Below are 22,688 nucleotides of genomic sequence, written 5' to 3' on the forward strand. Positions count from 1 at the left end.
TTTTTTAAGCAGTTTATCTATCAAGAATATTAAAACAGTTAAAACTTGCTATGTCTGTGTCTAAAGGTGGGTTAATGTAATAAAAAGCACCAAGTCTAGTAACCTATAGCAACCAATCAGATGTTTGCTACCAAATGGTTGCTGGGGGTTACTAGATGGTGCAAACTTTGCAATTTATTATTTATTGCATTGTCCACCTCAAGTCTAAGTGAACCACTGACATACTGCATCCAATAGGGAAATACATTAATCAGCACATAACTGAGCTAACCTTACTTTGCTTTCAGAAATGCTCATTGAGCACAACGGGTCTGATTTATTTACTTTTAACCTTGAGTTTTACTAATAACTGGGGTAAGAAAAATAAACAGTCATCTTTTTCTCTAAATTGTTGGTTTTGTTTTTTTTTTTTTTTTTGCTGCACTTTTTTACCATGATTTAGGTTGCAAATTTTTTGTTTTGAATACAGTTCTTCATATTGTTACTGGTGCACACAAGAGAGCCGATTCACTAAAGGTCGTTAATGCTTAAAGGGGACCTGTCACCCTAAGAAATTATTACAAATTGTTTTCTATTGTGTTTGTCAAGTAAAATAAACTTCACTTACACAATAAAAATGATTTTAATCTTATTTTCTTTAGCCTTGGAATTCACAATTGCAGCAAGAAGACAGTCGCCATTTTGTGGACACTGTTTTTAAGGCAAGCTTTGTATCTTGCCAAAATCTTGTTTCTGTGCCAATATGGGGGGACTTGATGCCCATGCCTTTGCACTGGTTACAAAATTAGGTGGTGAGGAGGGAGGGGGAATGTGAGGAGAGCAGCAACATCTAAGAAGTTCTGAATTCAAAGTGAAAGTGCCTAAGGCATAGAGGCGGGGCAGGCAATATATGGTTGACATCTGGGATTTTTAAATGCTTTTATAATGGGTTTGGATGTGTTAATAAAAACATGAGTTTGTGTTTCATGTTTAATTTGAAAATGACTTTTATTATACAGCTTTTTATGCCTGGGTGACAGGTCCACTATAACACATAGTTTTATGTGTTAAAAAGTGTTGGATAATTAAGTACCGATTCATCAAATTCATTTTGCATGCGTTACTACTCATATCGCATTTGCAAAAATCCTGATTATCGCAAAGCGTTATTTCCATCACATTGAGGTGATTATTGAATATAAATAATACTAACCCATAATTCACAGACATATTTGAAGCGTTAAAAGCATAAAATGTGGCGATAATTACTGTGAAACTTAACGCCTCCCAGGAGTAGGCGTTACTAAACAAAATTGCAGCTGGTGATTGTCTGTGGTGACAAGATGGAGTTTGCAGTCAGATTTTTTCAAGTATGTGATTGCCCTAGAGTGATGCATCCTCTAGTTTTCAGGGAAATGGTCATTTTCAGAACAGTAGTTATCAGAAAGTAATGGCTACGTGTGTAATAGTGTGCACTAATATCGAGTGCTAACGAAATAAGGCATAAATATATTGCATGGTTTAAAATAACGCTTAAAAATATGTCATCGCCAGATAAATAACGACAAGAACATCGCTTCTTAATTCTGACAAGTGTCCTTTTTGTGTATCAATCGTTAATTCTCAAAATATAAAAAGTGATAATATTTTTAACGCATGCTATAAATATCACTCGTTTTTTCGGACTTTAGTGAATCGGCCCCAGGGTGTGTTATCAGCAATCTGGAACAAACAATCCTAATAAAATAAACTCTGAATTACAGGAAGGCCATCTCCTATAGACTCTGTTTCAATCAACTCAAAAGTTTAAAAATGATTCCCCGTAATAAAACAGTACCTTGTACTTGATGAAAACTAAGCTGTGTGACTCCATATTGGTGGCAAAACAATCCTATTGGGTTTATTTAATGTTTAACTATTTAATTATTTCAATATTTAACTATACCCCAAAATGAATACTTAACCAACAGATCGTTTATATTATGTTAAGTGACCTATTAAAGAATCTCGCTAAACTGGAATATATATATCAGTAAATATTGTCCTTTTACATCTTTTCCTTGATCCACCAATTAGTGATGAGCTGTGTGTATACTCAGAGATCACATGACCAGAAATAATGTAGCTCTAACTGTTACAGGAAATAGTGTGGAAGCAAAAGGCAGAACTCTGTCCATTAATTGGCTGATGGGGCCTAGCATGTATGTGTGCCTTGGCTTGTTTGTGTACACTGTGAATCCTATGATCCCTGGCGGCCCTTAATTCATAAAATGGCAATTTTCTATTTAGGATTACCCAATAGCACATACTAATAAGTATATTTTTATGAAAATGGTTTATGTAGATGAAGCAGGGTTTTACATATGAGCTTGTTTACGCAATATATTTTTATATCGACCTACATTGTTTGAAGGGTATAGTTTTCCATTAACTGACTTAAGGTATAGTGATCCAGATTAAGGAAAGGTCCTTATCTGGAAAACCCCACATCCCAAACATTCTGGTTAACAGGTCCCTTACCTGTTAACAATTATGCTTAGCAGTGTTTCTAATATATACTATGCTTTACAGCTGCATACACAGTTTTATACAAAAAAAAAAAACTTTAACTCTAAATATTGCATGTCTCTGTAACAATGTTGCATTTAAAAATTGGGTTGCCTTTCTTGCGGAATAAAATGTTGGAACTCCCATATAAAAAAGATGCTTTGTCAGATGTTCTTTCTAAAGCAAAGCAGCATTCCAGTATTTTTATGGCTATCTAGCCAAGAGGGATCATTGTTTCATTAGAATTCTGGATGAGTTTTAGTCTCTGTTCCTAATCTTAAAAATATGTAAATAATTAGTGATCTGTCTGAGCAGGATGTCCTATGCCAATATATTTAGGAATATTTAGTGGAAAAACAAATGTAAGGCCTGTTTCTTCATCTTAAGTGATATCTGCTAGGCATGTAAAGTCAAAAAATAAAAATCAAATAGCTGAAAGAAGGTATACATGCCTTTACAGAAAGAAAGTATGAATGTACCTGTTGAGGTCTCGCACCAAGTAGCTTTGCAGCTCAGCTGAAGGTCCCCTCAGAATGACAGGTTTGGGGGGTGGCAGTCGTTCTTGGTGGCTTGGTTGTCGTTGGATGTGGGGGTTCCTGAGAGCTAGGCTGATGTCATTAAGGAGGCGTGGAAGAGGCCCCAACTTTATAAGTGCATCCTAATAAAAAATTAGGAAAAAGTTGCATCAGCAGTAAAAGTGCTCCGGTAGTTTAAAGAATATGGATTAACTGACTTAATACATCAGCAGACATCTGTTACACAGCACTATATTTAACTATATGCATTACATTCTGTATTAATAGTTCTGGCTGCTAAGCCATTGCTCACCTTACTAAGTTGTGGGATCACTTCCCAAAGCAGGGCATGAAGTGTACTCAGCTCCCGCCCAAGGTCAATGTAGCCCTCAAAGTTAATGCTGTTGGTGAGCGAATCCAGGTTTGAGATCTCATACAGGAAATTCTGCATATTCGCCAACTCCGTCTCTAGGAACTCATTCATAAAGGACATATATTCTTCTTTACTGCTGAACCTGCTGAGAGCAGTATCTCAGAACTGGTGTACATAAATAATACTAATCCCACTATCATCTAAAAACAATGATCATCCTCACATACTCATTTATCAATAGTGGGGAAATGTGCACATAGGCAGTAACCTATAGCAACCATGGGTTACTGCCCAGGTGCAAATTGTCCCGGTGGTATTAAATTAACTCTCTTGTGTATTAAATGTCAGTGTTTCTAGTTTCTATCATTATGTCCACTGACTACCAAAAAGGATAAAGTACATATTGTACAATAGAATATATTTTAACTTTCTTGAACAAGACAAATATTATAAGTGGAAATATATGGAAATGGAATTAACTCTCTGTATATCCTGTCTTTAACATAGATTTATTAACCAAGCTATCTTTATGTCACAACAAGAGCAGGGGTCAGTCTCTTTGCCTTGAACTATTGGATGCCACCCACGCTCCCCCTAATGTCACTACTCTCACTTGTAGTTGAAGTTGGCCAGGTTCTGGATGACTTTTGCGATGAGCGTGAGGGTCCTAGATGTTTGCTCATCAGGGTATTCCTGCATTAGGCTGAAGAGACTGGGGGACATAATGGCCGGACACAGGAATCGGAGGAAGAGAGAGGCACTGATGAGTCGATCTGCTATATCTTCCCGGCCGCGCTCTGCACAGCGCATCCTCCAAGATGCAAAGACTTCCTTCAACTCCCGAGGAAACACACTAAATGTTATACCAAGGAAAATAATAAAAATAAGCAATGAACAGAAAAAGGGGCAGAAGTGATAATTTTGTATTACAGAAGTAGTTATATTAATTATAAATAAACAGGAAGAGATAAAAAGGTTCATACAGCAGGCACAGAAATCTGAAAAATTGAGAAAGGAATAAATAACAGAGAAGCTAATAGAACAAAATGTAATTCAACAATGATATCAGTGCCCAGAGAACTCCATCTCTATGGTTATGGTTTTTTTTTCCTGTCTGCTTTGTCATTTTACTCTGTAATAAGGTTTTGGCCACAGTCTCTCCTATCTTTTTGTATGAGACAAACATTATAACTTTAATAACCTTCACACTTCTGCTCTACTCATTAATTCCAGAAATGAATTACGTGTAATACTTTTCATTATATCACATGACCTAATACTGACCAATGAGAGTTAAAGACTTTGCAAAGGGCGAGTTCACAGCACATCCTGAGATTGGCCTGGTGATCGGGCAATGCAGAGGGTGGACAACGCATGGGATCAACCTCACAGTCCTCCTCAGACTCATACAGTGCCCGAATAAACTCACCTAGAAGAACAAAGAATTTGAAAAAAGATGAATATCAGAACTGAATGAAAGAGAGAGAATTTAATCATATGTGAAAAGACAAAGATTAAATCATAGAGACAAAACAAGAGAAAAAAAATTAAAAAACAAATATAGGAAAACAACACAATAGCATCTTTACCAATGGCTTCCTTGAGGTATCTCTGTCCTATCAGTTTCAGATACTCCTCTATGGCTTTAGTTGCAAGTGTGTTCTCACGGAGAATAAGGTGCTCTCTGTCAAGGAAGCGATCAACCTCGGTCATAGCCATGTCTGAAAGGAAGTCCTGGGGAGAGAGAGGGAGAGAGGAAAGGAGGCAGAGAGAAATAGTGATAGAGAAAATGAGAGATTGATAGAGAAGGAGATGGAGTGTCACAAACAGAGAAATAGAAGGTCATCAGAGTGGAAGGAAAAGGGGGTAAAGGGGTTAATAGAAAATGAGAAGGGGAGAAAGAGAGTGACAGCCATGTGGAAGATGAAGTCCTGATAAAAGAGAAAAAGTGAAGGAGAAAGGATGAGAGAGAGTCTTTGACTCCATCTCTCCCAGTAGAGAGACCAATAATTTAAATAAATTAGCACTACTACTTACTAACCAATATTCTTTTTTATCATTTCAATGTTAATCATACACTTGTGGTACTGGCGACAAAATGGAACTACAAAGTAGCTTTTATAGTAAGGAGCTCCACTCAACAAAATACATGCACATGTCAAAGAATAACCAACTGGAAAGGGAAATGGAGACTCTATATGGATGTATTTATGTCAGGTTATTTAACAAATGAAACCATGAACCCCAACCTCAGCAGCACACTAACAAGCACTTTTGAGATATACTGCAGAACTTTTTATTAAAACTAACTTCTTGCTTTGTATTAATGTAGGACACATCCATGTCATGACACACACATCATGTTATGCAGCAGATGTCTACTATGGAAATGCTATTATCTGTGTGAATGTTTCTTATATGCTTGGCTGCACGCATGGTTTTTCTTTAGCTCTATAAAAGTAAATGCACAGCAATGTGGAATGTGTTGGTGCATTATAATTATAATAATATATGCGTGTCTGCTTTATCCAAATTTTATTACACAGACAGACAAAACTTGAGTTCTCGGAATGTGTAGCTCCCTTTTATCAGGAGGCATAGAATAGGGAAAGTTGATTCCTGTAATCAACGGGAGAAGAAGGAGTTTGCTCACTCAAGTCCTTCAAAATAGAGTGGTTTCTGGGACCCAGATGTATGCAAACGGGGAAAGCTTAACAACTATTTAAACACAGTTTCTCTGCATCTTAAATTAGATGATCCTCTAGGGAGAAAATAAAAGCACATTTAAAGGACATGTCAACCCCAAAAATATTTTTTTTCTAATAAAAGAATAAATATTTCCAAGCAACTTTCTAATTTGAATTTATCAAAGTTATGTGTAAATGTAATTGCTATAGAAAGCAGCATTTACTGAACTCCTGGTTGTTACTTTTTAAACAATGTTGCAATGGTCAATCTCCTCCAGCAAGTCAGGTCTGTCAATCTGCTGTGGTGTGTTACATTGTTTCGTATGCCAGAGCCACCAGGGCAGGGTCAGGTGAAGCGTATATCTGCTTCTCTCAGCCCTGCACTTTTCTGTCAGGCTGAGAGAAGTGGATCTGCTTCCGTACACTCCTCTGTGTGCCTGCCTTAAAGAATATGGCAGCTGCCCCAGTGTGGGCACACAGAGCAAAATGGATCGGAGGTCGGCCTTGAAAATGTTTGCTTTTCTCTTTTTACAGGCAAACCTCCGATCCACTCCACTCTGTGTGCCCACACTGGGGCAGCTGCCATAGTCTTTAAGGCAGGCACACAGAGGAGCGGATGGAAGCGGATCCACTTCTCTCAGCCTGACAAAAAAAGTGCAGGACTAAGAGAAGCAGATTTACACTTTATCTGACCTTTCCCTTAGCATTTTTATCACTTGCTTCTAGAGAAGCATGGACATTTTGGAACATCTTACTTCCACATACTCTTAGGCCAATGTCCAACAGGGAGATTAGTCACCCATGATAAACCTCTTCTAAAACTTCAGGTGACTTAGCGTCGCTTATGCCTTCCCAACAACACCTTATTGCCGGTGGGAAGGCATTTTGAGCAGATTAGTAGCCCGTGGTAAGCAGAGATTTGTCATGGGTGACTAATCTTCCCATTTAACATAAGCCTTAGGGTGAAGACACATGGACCTACTAGTAGCAGCTACTTTTTGCAGCTACAAAAATAAACAATGTTGATCCTTTACTGATAATTGTCTCTACATGTGTTTTAGCAGAGGAAATTAATATACGTTTTTTTGTTATCTCTACAATGAGTTTATATAATGTATAAATTAGGAGCTGTAAGTATATTTGCCATTGTTTTATTTTCTAGAGTTACTGTGACTGTGTTGCTGGCTAAGCCTGCAGTTTTAGACTTGCCTTAGCAGTCACTGACAGGTTGGCAATAAGATGTAGAGAGGTTGCAGCCACTGACAGGACCAGGAATCAAAGGAAGCCCGAATAACATTGAGTTTATAGCTTAATATATAAAAACTTACCCATGTTCTATTCATTCCTACTGGGTTTTTTAGAGGCATTTTTATCAAATGGTGAGATCTAACTTCTAACTCACCCATTGATAAATATGCTTTTAGAAATCCCATAGGAATGAATATAATGTTGGTGAGTTTTTTTATGTATTAAGCTCTAAACTCACATTTTGATAAATCTGCCCCAACTGTCCCTTTTATTTATATACCTGTTTCTCCTTGCTTTTTCCCAGGAGCATGTTTTGTTGTCCACAGACACCACTCAATAAACATGCAAAATGTACAATAACTGTGAAGTAAGGAATATTTTCTTTGGCAGTTGAGATGGTTGGCCCCTACATGACAACAACCCTATACCGCTTAAGTGTGGGTACCTCTGGCATAAGACTATAACCAATAACTGATATACAAAACCTTTGGTATTATCCTCCATATCTAGGCTGCTTTAAAGTATAAATAATAATAGATAGTCAATGTGAACTGTATGAATATAAAATAAACATGTTCTACAGAAACTTATGGTGGTACACCTAGCATCTTTAGTAATAAAGAATTATTACTAATCTAAATAGTTCCAAATCTTCAAGCTGTTGGCCAAAATAAATAGAAAAGGACAAAGATGTGTATGAATAACCCAATGTAAAATATCCATCCATTCAGCCTATGGGCAGATCAGTTGGGTACTAAATGGGAATGGCCAATATATGCCCACCTTCAAAAAGTTATAGCCTCAGTTAGCAACTGTTTGCCTTAAATCTACTCAGTGACCATCTGTTTAAGATTCATCAAAAACACACACACCTTTTGACTGAAGTCCTAGAAATGACCCAAAATACAGATTACCTACACACAACAATACCTTATAATTCATTGCATCTGCTGATCAACCATTCCAAGCACAAATTCTCTCAGGGCTGCCCAGAAGGCATAGGAAATGGGTAATTAACAACTCATTACTAATCTAACTAACTAGCCAAACTCTTTAAATATTTCAGTGTACTATCAGCATACTATCTCTACATGCTATATTATGCATAAGCAGCTGATACAGCTGATTTATATGTGTTTATACTTGCATTATAAAGTACATGCTGCTTCTAAGACACACAATATACCCATGTACCTTGGCCTTGCCTGTGCTTTGCAGTATATGCACTAAAGCACAGGCAACCTCCTCTTTGCTCTTCACGCTAAGCACAGGCTCCAGTACAGCGCACAGCATCCGGTAGTTGTTGGTGACATACTCTGCAAACTCCTTGTACAGCTCCATGGGGAGGATGCTCATGGTTTGGTATCGGGATTTTAGGCGAATGGAGGGACAGCTGCTCTTCCCCTTGTAGGATGTGGGCTGAGAAACCGGGTACCACTGCTCCACAAAGTGGCGCCCACTAATGCTGGCAATAGGCACGTTCACCATGCCCACATAGTTGCTCTTTTCTTTGCGCCTTTTCTTGTCTGTGTCCTTATAGAGGTGCAAGCGCAAGTTCCGAACAGCTGGAAGGTTATTAAATTCAAAGTGTTCCCCCCAAAAGACAGTGTCATTCCGAGGCTTGCTGGTGGTACGGGCATACAAAATGTCATCCAAACAGAGCTCACAATAATAGCGCTTCTTGGGGGGAAGATCACGGGCTTCAATAATCCACAGCTTTAAGACATTATCTACCCGCCTGCTGTTATCCTATGAAAGGAAAAGAAGAAGCATATAATTATACAAAAAATTTTGGAAGGGGTAGTTCACCGTAAAACTAGTAGGTATTATTGCATGGCATATGGCTGGCATTAAGGGGGGCATTTACTAACCTACAACTTTTCCGGGTTGAGGGTTTTTGATGTGAAAAAAGTTGCAAAGCCCAAAAAGTCAAGAGATTTATTTTCAGCAACAATTTTGAATCTGAAAACTCTCCACGTAAAACCTGTCCAGGTCATGTAGAAGCCAATGGAAGATGTCCCTTCCCTGTTTCCAAAGTTTCCTTGCATTAAAATTTTCAAGTTTTTTTTTTTTATTTTTGACACTTTTTTTTTTTTTAGTAAATCTGCACCTAATAGTACATGAGACCTCTAAAAGATCAAGGCCATCATAATTAGGCCTCCTTGAGCTTTAGTAGTCTGTAATGGAGCAGCTACTACAATTGATACAATAGTTGCAGGTATTTCTCTGATGATGTTGAGAAATATGTCAACTAAAATATCAAATGGTAGCAGTCAGAACGTTGGCAATGTACAGAGTTTTGTGTTTTACTCCCACACATCTTATTGTTAGATCCCATATTTTTTTAGGTGATCAGCGGGGAAGGACACATCACAAAGTATTGATTCAAGGCAAAAGATGTAACAGAATCATTTTCTGATATGTATATGACAAATTGATGAGATCATTATTGGTCCTTATTTGGATATAAATTACCTGTTGGTTGAGTTTTCTTTCAGAACATATATCTTTGCTCAAAGTTTTTTTTTATGCTTGATGCAATAATAACTACTATAAAGTAATATAAAATAAGAAGGATTAAAATAAGAAATGGATCGCTGCAGCTTGGGCAAAACAAAATAACCAACAGGAAAAGGAAAAAATCAATTATCAGCAATATTTTACCTTGGGGAAAAATATACACCTGGAGACATAAGTCACAACAGTCTCATAATATCAGGTCTCGGCAGCTGTGTCTGACTTGGAAAGGCATTATAGTAGCCAGTATTCATAGTATTTATATCCCTTTTTTTTTTAAACATAATGATTGCAACCATGTATTATAATCAAAGGTATATGGGTGTACTACACAAAAAAGAAAGTTAGGTGGGTGGCATGACATTCTCAAAACCAGACAAATTATTTTACAATATACAGGACCATTTCTAAATCAAAATTGTATGTTTTATACGTCACTTGCACAAAAATATCATGTACACTTTTAAAACTGTGTGTGCAAAACATATGTTTTGTGCACACTATGAATGATTTGTTAGCATAAAGAAAAGCTGGCTCAAAATAGGTACTAAATAATATGTTTTCACAAAAAGCTCACAGCTTAGAATGACATCTCTATACCTGGTTCATCCCAGCCACATTTCAAAGACTAGAATTCTAATTCTGCTGGCAAACTTCAAGAGCCTCTCCCCTATTCCAGAGCATCTCACACAGAGATGGGGATTAAGGAATGACCCACCACAGGTTATAAGGGCACTGTAAACCACCCTTGGCTATAATATCCTCTTTCTAAATGGCTAAAATAGGAAAAATAACATTTGCCATATTTAGCCATGTTTTTTTTACAAATCTGCCAATTTTCAAATAAACATTGACCTTGGAGAATATATAAATCCCATCAAAGAGGAATCTATGCAGGCATGAATATGTCACAACGTCACTTTAATATGTGTTGCAGCCATTCCATACACTTTGATCTAGAGGCTCCTGCCTCCTATACTTGATAGTGCCCCACCACTACCCCACTCGCCTATGGCAATCTTCTCCATATTATCCTCTGATGGTAGATGAATGAATGGGAAAATATTCTCTAGCTACTTGCTATATGGTAATAAACTTCCCACTGTCAGTTTTTACATGCAGTCTGCAGGCAAATGCTGTCCTTGAAATAACAATTTACTTCACAGTAATCAAACTAAAGAGAGAGTTAAATGACACTGCGTGTGGTCAATTTTGCATGGCAAAACACATATTAAATGCAAATGGTCACCCAATTTATTGCCCAGAGTTATTTTCAAACAAAAGGTAAACAACTATGCGTGAGACAAAATATTTTTGAAATGTGGGTATTGTAAGGCTTAGCATAATGTTTTACTGACCAGACAACCACTGACAAATTAGGAGTAATTGTTATGATTGGTATGCCAGCTGCCAGACAGCATTTTCTATCTATGCAATTTAGCATACGTGCCCATCATTGCATTCCCATGTGCTCCAAAACCCAAACTGTGACTTGCCTGCCAGACGTGACAATGCTAACTTGCCACAACTGTTAGAGAAGCCTTTGGTAGGCTTTTGTACCACTTAGAAGCCGATGTTGGATATGAATAAGAAGTGTGCCTCTGGGCTTTCCTGAATAGGTTTAAGAAAATCAGTATTAAGATAAGAATACTAAGAACTTGCATTATTTGGACATAAAAGCAAATACATATGTTGCCTTTCTGCACCCCAAACTGAAGTACATATGATATTTCTATGAATACTGCTATGTATTATGGCACAATACCCACTACCTATATTTGACCATGACCTGCCATGAGCATCTGACTGCCATCATTATTTAAAAAAATATCTGCACCATCAATTTTATTTGTTTAAATGTAGCCTTTATTGCAAAAGCTATAAAATTATACTGTGACAAAATCATGACTTCTACAACACCTTCATGTCAGAACAGCCACGTCCTCAATTAAAGGAGCTTTAAGCACGCCTATATTTGAGTAATAACTTCAAGTAATGGGGTTATTACACGTAATAGCCATCAAATATTCAGCTTAATCAACCTTTCCTTACCTGTGTATTCACTAAAAACAATTCAAGTCCTATATCTTATTTAATCAATGTGGAATACTTTAATGCAGTGCAAAAATTCAGAAAACCATACTTAATTCAAAATTGGCTTTCACATCTAATAGGTTGAGCTACTTTTCTAATTATTTTTACCCTAAAGTATTTGCTGTTACCATAAATAAATTACATAAAATGTTTACTTACTGGGGTATCTGGGTCATTGTTCCCTGACTCTATTCTTCTAGCTGCGTAATGGAATGACCCACATATGGAACATGTTATTTTTACACTCTAACCAGTATATGACAAGCTTGCAAGTGTTGCATGTAAATTAAATACTCTGCCTTTACTAGTAGATGAAAAAAGGTGAGCTTTATCTATCACTTGACAGCATTTACAGTTTCTGGCACCATACTGAAAGGTGCCATTAACCAACAACCGTGGATTAACCCCTCATTCCTTTTATCATCTGTTATACCGATACTTGGTGAAAGTATATTACCCAAAGCTAGTGCCATACATGACACTTTCAAGAATATCTTTTAACTGTTTATAACAATATAAAATGATTTTGTACTTTGTAATAATTCCTCTTTTTGTGAAATGTCTGTGCTGTAAAAATAAACAGAATCCTCTTTAGAGTACAGATCCCACTATCAGCAACTTTAACCTTAAGCATCCTAAAAGACTTTCTGATAGGCTTCATCTGTAATAGATAGATAGCATCAGTGCTGCCCTCAGTAGATATGGGGCCTCATACTACTAAGTTCAACAGCAAAAACCCCCATGACCCCCATGCAAGGTGAGGTTCTTCCAGTATTTGCACCTGATACCCGTTTGGGTAAGTTAACAGAGAGTTGAGCTCCCCAATACTGCTATTGTCATACTACTAAGTTAGCAGGGCCCTACCCAAGGTAGCTCCCAATAAGCCAATGGTCACCTGTGGCCCCTGGCATATGGGCCCTGGCAAAAAGTAAAATGGAGCTCCCCCCCCAAAAAAATTACAATTCGCACATGTGGGCACACCTCTAATCTACCCCAGTCGCTATTCAATTATACAAAACATCGCCCATGATCCACACCAACTCTGCCCAAACTCCAACTCTGGCATCCAACTGTACATGACCTATGAATTGTGCTATTCCATCTTGGGGCCCCCTTTTGTTAAGAAGCCCCTGACTACTGTTAACAGCAGTGGCAATGACACTTTCAGTTAAGTGCTTAGTGCCAAGCTCACTGCTTGCTTACCAGTTTTTGACAGTAGGTGAAAGGGAATTTTAAAAGAAATTGAACTTTTTGACTCTTACCAGTTGTAACACATTCTAATGGTGAGATTAAATGTTTTCAGGCAGAAGGATAGAAGATTGAATATACTATGTTATAGGCAGGGGTAATCCAAGAGAATCACCAACTATTCCTTTTTATTTACTGTGCTTTTAGAAAGACTTGCTCTTCTATTCTCGCTACCCAGTCTTGGCAATTTAAAGGGACAGTGTACACCTTGTTCAACATAAAGTAATTAAATGGTGATTCTGTTGAACATACTTTTTTCCTATTGTTTTAATCGCAAAAAACTTTTTTTTGTTATACAGGGCAACCAGAGAAATTAAAGCTACTCCATGTTTTGTCCTTGAGAGGTAGATAATTAGATTAGCAGTGCACATAATCCCCCCACATAATGGACTCCTGCTCATGGGCGTCCACAGAAGGGGGCAAGAGGGGGCACTTGCCCCCCCCTGGAAAAGTAGCAAAAAAACCAAAAACCTTACTCCGTTTCTGCAGTCCCCTCAAGCCCGTTTTTGCTGTGCTCCGATTGGATCTTTCTTCTTGTGGATTCTCCAATCAGAGCACAGCTTCCTTGACAGACAGTAAAATTGACCAATCAGAGCACACATGCACACAGGGATCGGGAGATTTTGCAAACTGGAAACAGAAATAAAGACTGAAAAGAAGAATCTGCCCCTGTAACTTTACCTAAGAACCAACTCTCAACTTTTGCTGCAGTTTTCATCCCACAGGTACTATACCCAGGCACTATACCCAGGCACTATACCCAGGCACTATACCCAGGCACTATACCCAGGCACTATACCCAGGCACTATACCCAGGTACTATACCCAGGCACTATACACAGGCACTATACACAGGCACTATACCCAGGTACTATACACAGGCACTATACCCAGGCACTATACACAGGTACTATACCCAGGCACTATACACAGGCACTATACCCAGGTACTATACCCAGGTACTATACACAGGCACTATACCCAGGCACTATACCCAGGCACTATACACAGGCACTATACACAGGCACTATACCCAGGCACTATACACAGGCACTATACACAGGCACTATACACAGGTACTATACCCAGGCACTATACCCAGGCACTATACCCAGGTACTATACCCAGGCACTATACCCAGGTACTATACAGTTCTAAAGAATCACTAGCTGACATTAAATTGTTTTTTGCCTGACCTGACATCTATAATAATATATAATCTATCCCCTACCCTAACACATGGAGGGTAAGTTAACTCTTTCCCTCTGAAAAAGCTCATTGTGTGTTTATATATGTGTTGTTGTTTTTTGCACTTACTATTTTTTTTTTTTTTGTCATTGTTTTGTTCATTTATAGTAAGTTACAGTGGGGCCAATGTTGTGTATCAGTGCCAGTGTTATAGTGCCAGGGCCTGAATATCTGCCATCTGTACCCACTGCTTCTCACTGTATATAATGTGCTGGGTTTGTAAATACAGACTGCGTCTCACTGTATATAATGGGGAGTCAGTATCCACTGCCTTTCTTGCTATAAAACTAACATAAACACATCTAAAGGGGTGGTTCACTTTTAAGTTAACCTTTAGTATGTTATAAAATGGCCTATTCCTAGCAACTTTGCAATTGGTCTTCCTAATTAATTTTTTTGAATAATTTGCCTTTCTCTTCTGCCTCTATACAGATTTCAAATGGGGGCCAAAAAATATTGCTCTGTGAGGCTACAATTTTATTATTATTATAATTTTGTATTACTTATTTTTCCAAGTAGGCCCCTTAACTATTCATATTCCCATCTCTTGTTTAAATCACTACCTGGTTGCTAGGGTAAATAAGACCCTAGCAACCAGATAGCTGCTGAAATACCAAATGGAGAGCTGCTGAACAAAAAGCTAAATAACTGAAAAACCATTAAAAATAAAAGTGAATTCGAATGCGAACTACCCCTTTAAGCTAACTGATCACAAACACAAATGTTTGCAGATCCCCTAACAGAAGTGCGCGTATGAATACTTTTACTACTAATACTAAACATTTTAGGGTAAAAAAAAAAAGCACCCCCACCCGCACTTTTGTACAGTATCCCTGGAAGTCAGTGGGAACGGCAAGAGGTAGTTGGGAGGTTAACTTTTTACGTCAGCAGCGAATCCACTAAGTGTCACATTAGCTGTAGGTCAGTCTGTGTATGGGCCATATTTAGCCTCCCCTAGTATCATCCTGCAAAAAAAAAAAAAAAATATATATATATTTATCTGTTGCAGGATGATGCTAGCTTACTTGCCCCCCCTTGGAAAATTTTCTGCGGACGCCCATGCTCCTGCTAACAAAATAGTCAAAACATAGGGTAAAGGGAGGGGGTCGTATACTCTAATTAATAATTTAATTTGCAAGGTACAAACAAAGAGTAGCTTCCTTTTTCCTATTTGCCCTATTTAGCTAAACAATAAAAGAATAAAAAAAAACATTTTGTAATTACAATAGGCAAAACATATACTAATTTATACAATATTATAATTTATTAATATCATTAAATAATGTGAGATACAGGACATTATTGCACAGCTTTATTATCTCTTACATGATAGACAGTGTATCACATATCTGCAATTTAGTTCGGTAAATACATCAACATTACAGAAGGTATGCAGCCCAATACTGTCATTTTATATTATTAGTGCAAATGCTATTACCTCCTTCTAAAATAGGTGGGAATAATATTCAAATTTCAGTTACGGTCCACCTTTTATTGCAGCTTAAGCAAAGTTCCAGAACCCTTTGCACCAAACCACTCAATCCACATACACAGGCACCATCTGCACAGGATCTCTGTGGGCTGGGGGGCACACATGATAATTCCACACCCTGTATAACATATTTTAACGGAAGGTATGTAATTCCTCATTGAAATGTTGGTCCTTAATTGCATAAGAACTTTTGGACAGTGGATTGGGTGTGAAAGACTTAAGCTGGCCATACACGAGCAGATCCGCTCGCTTGGCGATGTCGCCAAGCGAGCGGATCTTCCCCCGATATCCCCACCTACGGGTGGGCGATATCGGGGACCATTTAGGTAAAAAAAATAATAATCCGATCGTTTGGCCCTGGGGGGCCAGACGATCGGATTATGTGGGCGGCAATGGGGCAGTCGGATCGGGGACCGCATCAACGAGCCGATGCGGTCCCCGATCCGACCAGATTTTCTAACCTGGCCGATCGAGATCTGGCCAATTTCAGGCCAGATATCGGTCGGCCAGGCCGATCTGCTCTCCCCAAGCACGGGCCGATTAGCTGCCGAATCGGTCCAAGGGACCGATATCGGCAGCTATAGTCGGCCCGTGTATGGCCACCTTTATACTGTAGCACCCTACAACAACTGCAACTACAAATCAGTGAGTGCTGATAAATATCTCTATGAAAGAACAAACATCCCAGCATTTGGCCTATGTATACTGTAAAGGTGTGCATATTCATATATGTAATAAGGTATCATCACAAATTTTAGTCCTAAATATGTAATCTTTGCCCTTGTTACCACGATTACCCAGATTGACCTTAAAAGCAAGCAAGTTGCAAACTTAGTCCTTGTGTAAATGTATATTGAATAAGTAGAATTGTTAATGAATGGCCAGACCAGGGATGACTGATGTATTGACCAGCTTGAATATATTGCAGTATATGGACAAAGAATTAATGTTTTGTTTAAATGCCTTAAAGGAGAAGGAAAGGCTAAGTCACTTGGGGGTGCCAAAATGTTAGGCACCCCCAAGTGACTTTAATCGCTTACCTTGTACCCCTGGTGCCCCTGTTAGGAGAAAACAGCACCAGCCTGTAGCGATCGCTTCCTCCTTCCTATTTCTTCTGCCAGCGAAATCCCTGGGCCGGCGCATGCGCATTAGAGTGAAAAGCCGACTTTGTTGTTAAAGAAGGAAGAAGGAAGCGCTCGCAGCTACCCCGGGCTGGTGCGGTTCTCTCCTAACAGGGGCACCAGGCCGGGGTAAAAGGTAATTTATAGAGATTTAAGTGACTTGGGAGTGCCTAACATTTTGGCACCCCCAAATGACTTAGCCTTTCCTTCTCCATTAATGTCCTATATATATTGATAATGGACAAGTACAGTGGACCTTTTTTCTTTTGTGGTCACACCCTCACTGCACAACTTTGTCTTTTTTGCTTTACAATTTTCAAGCACAAATAAGTTTTTGTAAACTATGTAAGAAAATACCAGTAGTAAGTTATAAAAACTCTATAGACACAAGTATAAATAGTGCAATAGATATTTGTGTAAGCCACATATACCACCAGGGAGAATAATGCTGAGTAGTCATGGACAGTACTGGAAAGTGGTATGAAATACAGGTGTGACCCATATATAGATACAAACTCTGCTTAGTTTTAAACAGTGATTAATGTGACAGAGTAAATCTTACACTTGTGTGCAGGCACTATGTTTTGATGTTATTACTTTAACTACTTGCTTTATTGCTTGTTTAAATGTAAGTGCTGCAGTGCAATTTTGTGTTTGTATTGGTTAACTGTAACCAGAAAGGTAAGAAATTGCAAAATTTATTTCCAGACCTTTGACTCCTAATAAACCGCACTAGCTTTTAGCAGGGTTTTTTCTGACGACTTTTTCCTTAATAAATACTGACTATTCGTGGGTTCTTAAGAATATTTTCAAGTACAGATATGGGATCAGTTATCTGGAAACCCGTTATCCAGAAAGCTACGAATTACGAAAAGGCCATCTTTCATAGACTTAATTTTAAACAAATAATTCAGATTTTAAAAAATGATTTTCTATATCTCTGTAATAATAAAACAGTACATTGTACTTAATTCATTAATCCTTATGGGAGGCCAAACAATCCTATTGGGTTTATCTAATGTTTAAATTATTTTTATTGGGCTTAAGCTATGGCGATCCAAATTACAGAAAGATCCCTTATCTGGAAAACCCCAGGTCCTGAGCTTTCTGCATAACAGGTCCCATACCTATATATTGGCGTTTGCATTTTTGGCATAGTTTTTTCTCTGATTGACCCCTTAGAATAAAAAAACACTAATAACAACAGCAAAACATAATGTCCAGTGGGGGCACATTTCACTGGTGGCAAACACAGCATTAATGACCTCAGGGTCATTGTACTAATGAGGAACTTTAAATTATTGCGGGATAGAAAGGGGTGGAAATAGAAATGAATGAAATATTTGACATTCTATAATAGGGATAAATGTTTTATGTGCATATATGAGGAGTGTCCTTTAGGCGGTATGTATCCAAGGATCTTTTCCCAAGAGAACCATACTGTAGGGCATGGATATTTCAAGGGCTCGACAGCATCAAATGGTCACGTTTCATGTCCCAGCTAGTCACGTAACTAGATGTTACTACAGCAATTCAATTTAGGGCCCCAAAACATTACTAGGTAGACCCATGCTACTGCAATATATTGAAAGTGCTTAATTAGGGTCTAACTGGACCCTCTACACTCCTGGGCCCCCTACAGGGGATGCTTCTTCTGTGATTATGCACCTGATCCCTACTAAACATTAATTCTGTACATTTGGTGCCCTAGCGTTTGGATCAGAACAACCACTAGATACTGTACTTATCTCACCATTATCCAGCTTTTTGTTATCTATTTTTATGTCACATCTTTATGTGATAATGTGACTTTGATGTTAACTACACCCTACTTTGTCTCTATGCGTACATATATCTTCATTTTTATCTTAAAGGAGACATATCCTATAAAAATTATGAATGTCCCAGGGAATTATTCCCCTGTAGATATAGAAGGAATGTGCTTAAAAAGTTGTGTTTCCTGCTGATTTATTGAGAAATTCCACGCAAACCCCACTAGCCCCGCCCATCTGTTCCACTTCCTGCTGGCTGAATTCTCTGGATGAGCTGGGGAGCCGGCGGCCCTCCGTACCCTGCACTGTAGGATAGGAACCAATCAGCAGCTAGGCTGACCTGATAGGGAACTGAAGCCTCTCTGTGCTTGTGTGACTGCAGGGCTGTGATTGGCTCTCCCCCTCCTACTGTGCTTCTGGCAGGGACCGTTAGGACACGCCCACTCTTCATTTCACACTGGACGGAGAAGTGATAGGATCTATAGGGAGCTCCAATAAAGGGGCCATTGTTACAGATAGGGTTAATTTTTAGCCCAAAGGGAAACCAGCACCGTATATTATTCATAATTGCCTACAGGGTTAGGGGTTTTCCCATTTATCCAATATGTCTCCTTTAAAAAAGGTAGCCTCCTTAATATATTATAGCTGACAAAGAAGCATCATTGACAAAAAACACTCCATTTTTCTGTTTTTGCTCTATGGCTAACATGGTAAACCTCTCTACACCTGGCAATCAATGTTCTGATTGTCCATGGTGCTCGTGAAAGAAATACAAAAGATATACTGTATATAAAGAACTAAAAAGAGTATTTATGTACAGAGGTATTCCAAAATACCCAACACAGGAAGGGTTCAAAGCAAAATTTGATGTCAGATATGCAAACAAATTTACAATGAACACTGAATCAATAAAATATCAAGAATTAGGATGCGTAAGGTATTCCTGCCTCTGTACATGACATGACTCAACAAGGAAGAAAACTGCATTACGGTCAAAAGGGAAACAGAAATCCAGCTTGTAGCTAGTTTACCCTAAGTGAATGTGAAATTATTCTATGGCAGGTAAATGATGCAGGATAGTGTGCTTTTATGAATATGTATATGTTGGATCTATCAGTCACACTTCAGTTGCAGCCAATGAATATTAAAATGTATTGGGTGAATGTGCAAATTGTTAGCTTTTTATTTGTATTTCCTTCATATATAAACTGTAATGTAACTGCCATATTGCCTGGTTTGTGCAGACAAGCTCTGACATTTATAAATATTTCATGCCTTTAGAGCCAGTTTCATAATAGGCAAAGCTTGATGTGCCGAGGGCTGTCCAACAGGGCAGCCAAATTTACCTCTGATGCTTTGAATAGTACAAATCTGCAAAAAGCAATACAGTGAGGAGAATAATGGGAAGAAACATTTCAAGCACTTCAAAATGAAACTACAGACACCAGACTGCCTGGGCAACTATGGCATCATAACTATGTCTTGTATATTTTATTTTTAACATACAGTATTTACACAATTGCTAAATATCTATTCTAAACAGATAGTTGAGCAGGATCAAGTTGAAAATGAAAGTTACAGTGTTCCAAATATGCAAAAAAATTAAGGTGTACACAATTTATTATTACACATATGAAAAAACAATCATAGCTCTGGTGGTGATTGTATTGGTTCTATAACAGAATATGATACAATCTACAGTATGCTTTGAAACTTTAGTAGGTCTCACCAGAGTTGTTCAGCAAAGCACAAACAAACAGCACTTGCAGAAATTAAAGCATTATCAAGTAGGTAACAGTTTAACCTATGACAAAAAACTTGTCACACCCCGCTATTTACAAACTGTATGCATGTGCCAGTAGCTGGGTCCAGTTAACTGTTCAATGGTTTGCCCAAAGTACCACCGGCTAGTCCATGCATTCTACCATGAAAGAGAATTATTTGAGGACACTTATACTTTGGGTCTGTGTAGTTTTAGAGTTTTTTCCTAACACAATTAAACTCACAAAGGAGAAAAGCTCAAATGTTTCCTTATTTATTAAAAACCATGAAAAAAATGAGGATGCCAAAATGTGTAAAAAAGACTCACAAAAACGTGAATTTTACATCACTTAAATAACCCACATAGCTACCTAATTATAAAAAACACTTGAATACCTTGAAGTAGAAGTACCACAAAAATATTTCCTTGTACATCTCCCACTGACTTATACATGACCTCAACAGCTGTTAAATGGTGTCTTTTTACAATGATAAATAAAAATTGTGTTTTAGCACAAAAAACATGAATTGCAGAAAAAAATGTTAGTAGACAGTCCCCTAGACATCACAAGCGCAGAGATTAGGCCTAGTTTCTCCTATATATATCTAGATCTGCCCACTGTATATTTAAATTTAGCTTGTTGTTCGTGCCTTCCACATTTCCAGCCAGTTCCCAGTTAACTCTCAGAATTCTGGTAATGTTTTTGCCCTCTAAATACATATCATATGCCCTTGTTCTGTTATGTAGGTTTCTTTAATAACCTTGTCAGATTTATCATGCTGTTTGCTAAATATACATATTTATATTTGTCCCTGAAAGGAGAAGGAAAGTGTAAGTCACTTGGGGGTGCCAAATGTTTCCCGATACTCGGGGCTGGTGCTCCTGATAGTAAAAAACTGAACTGGCAGGACTTTTTTTTAGGAAACACCCCTAGTGATGTGCAGGCTGGTCCGTAACACGCAGGCTTACCCACAGGTCGGGCAGCTTCGGGGCAACAACAAAACATCAAAAGCAGGGTGCGGGTTAAGCCCTTCTACCTCCCCTTCTACATCCTCCTCAGTTTCTGCTAAGAGGATCACCAGTCAGGGGGTTTCAGGAAGTGACTACAACACTGCAGTGCCTAACATTTGGCACCCCCAGGAGATTTACACCAGGGGTTCCTCCTGCTTCCTCCGCCCCCCCCCCCCCTTGCGTCCTCCTGCTCCACGCTGTGTCCTCGCATCAGATCATAGTGGGGGCTGTGTAAACTACCTTGGGGGGCCGTATCTGGCCCGCGTGCTGTAGTTTGAGGATGCCTGATTTACACTGTCCATCTGCAACATGTTTAAACTAACCCAAGTTCCCCTCCCATTACTTACCTATGTCAGGATAATTTGAAAAATTGTTTGCTTAAATAGGAAATCTGTAAAATCTCCCATAATTAAGAGCTTTTATATAACAGGTTTCCAGATAATAGATCCTTCCCATACCTGTATTTCCCAACCCACACAAGCACTTATCCTGCTTCCTATTCTAACCATACCCTTAACATGAAGATAATTAACATAGCATTCATAGCTTTGGTTCTTCAGGGCTTCATTTTTAAAACATCTTCAAGCAAAGCAAAACCCAGCACAGGTATTCACAGAGAAGGAACATCCATTTCATCCACAAGGAATATGAATAAAACCCAGCTTGATTGATACTGATTAAAAGCACTCAAATGCTTTTATGCCCTTATGGTAATTCACCACTTATATCACACATTAAGATGATGGTTTTGTTATAGTAGTATTTGTATTTGGGTGACATTGCACACTTATTTTAGCCAGTATTTTTTCACCAAGATTAGTAATAATTTTTTATGTTGGCATATATTCCTTTATATACACCATGGTGGCACAATGATTATCATTTTCATGTTCTATAGCCCTGGGCCCAATTACAACAAGGGCAATATCTGTATAGTGTTTGCATGTAAAATCCCCCAATGTCTTCTATTCCCCACCATTCCAAAAATATATTTGTAGATTTATTGGCTTGTGGTGAAACCAACCCTATTGCATGTATGTTTAAAGTAAATCGAAAGTTTACTTTGCAAGATTC

General features: G+C 38.3%; 1 protein-coding gene across 16 annotated transcripts in view; it reads right to left on the reverse strand.

Moving 5' to 3' along the window:
- The window catches only part of syngap1 (synaptic Ras GTPase activating protein 1), a 149,598-nt gene that overhangs the window by 22,800 nt on the left and 104,110 nt on the right, over positions 1-22,688 (reverse strand). For 13 of the 16 annotated variants that reach the window (XM_031892380.1, XM_031892372.1, XM_031892371.1 and 10 more), the window contains 6 exons: positions 8,544-9,098; positions 5,004-5,148; positions 4,699-4,843; positions 4,028-4,267; positions 3,355-3,559; positions 3,006-3,184 (listed from right to left, as the gene is read on the reverse strand). In XM_031892380.1, the coding sequence (XP_031748240.1) occupies positions 3,006-3,184; positions 3,355-3,559; positions 4,028-4,267; positions 4,699-4,843; positions 5,004-5,148; positions 8,544-9,098 (1,469 nt within the window). The remainder of the gene's footprint in view (positions 1-3,005; positions 3,185-3,354; positions 3,560-4,027; positions 4,268-4,698; positions 4,844-5,003; positions 5,149-8,543; positions 9,099-22,688) is intronic. The other 3 variants (XM_031892381.1, XM_031892373.1, XM_031892369.1) reach the window with 1 other exon arrangement.

Source organism: Xenopus tropicalis, chromosome 8 (assembly GCF_000004195.4).
Source record: "Xenopus tropicalis strain Nigerian chromosome 8, UCB_Xtro_10.0, whole genome shotgun sequence".
Taxonomy (NCBI): Eukaryota; Metazoa; Chordata; class Amphibia; order Anura; family Pipidae; genus Xenopus; species Xenopus tropicalis.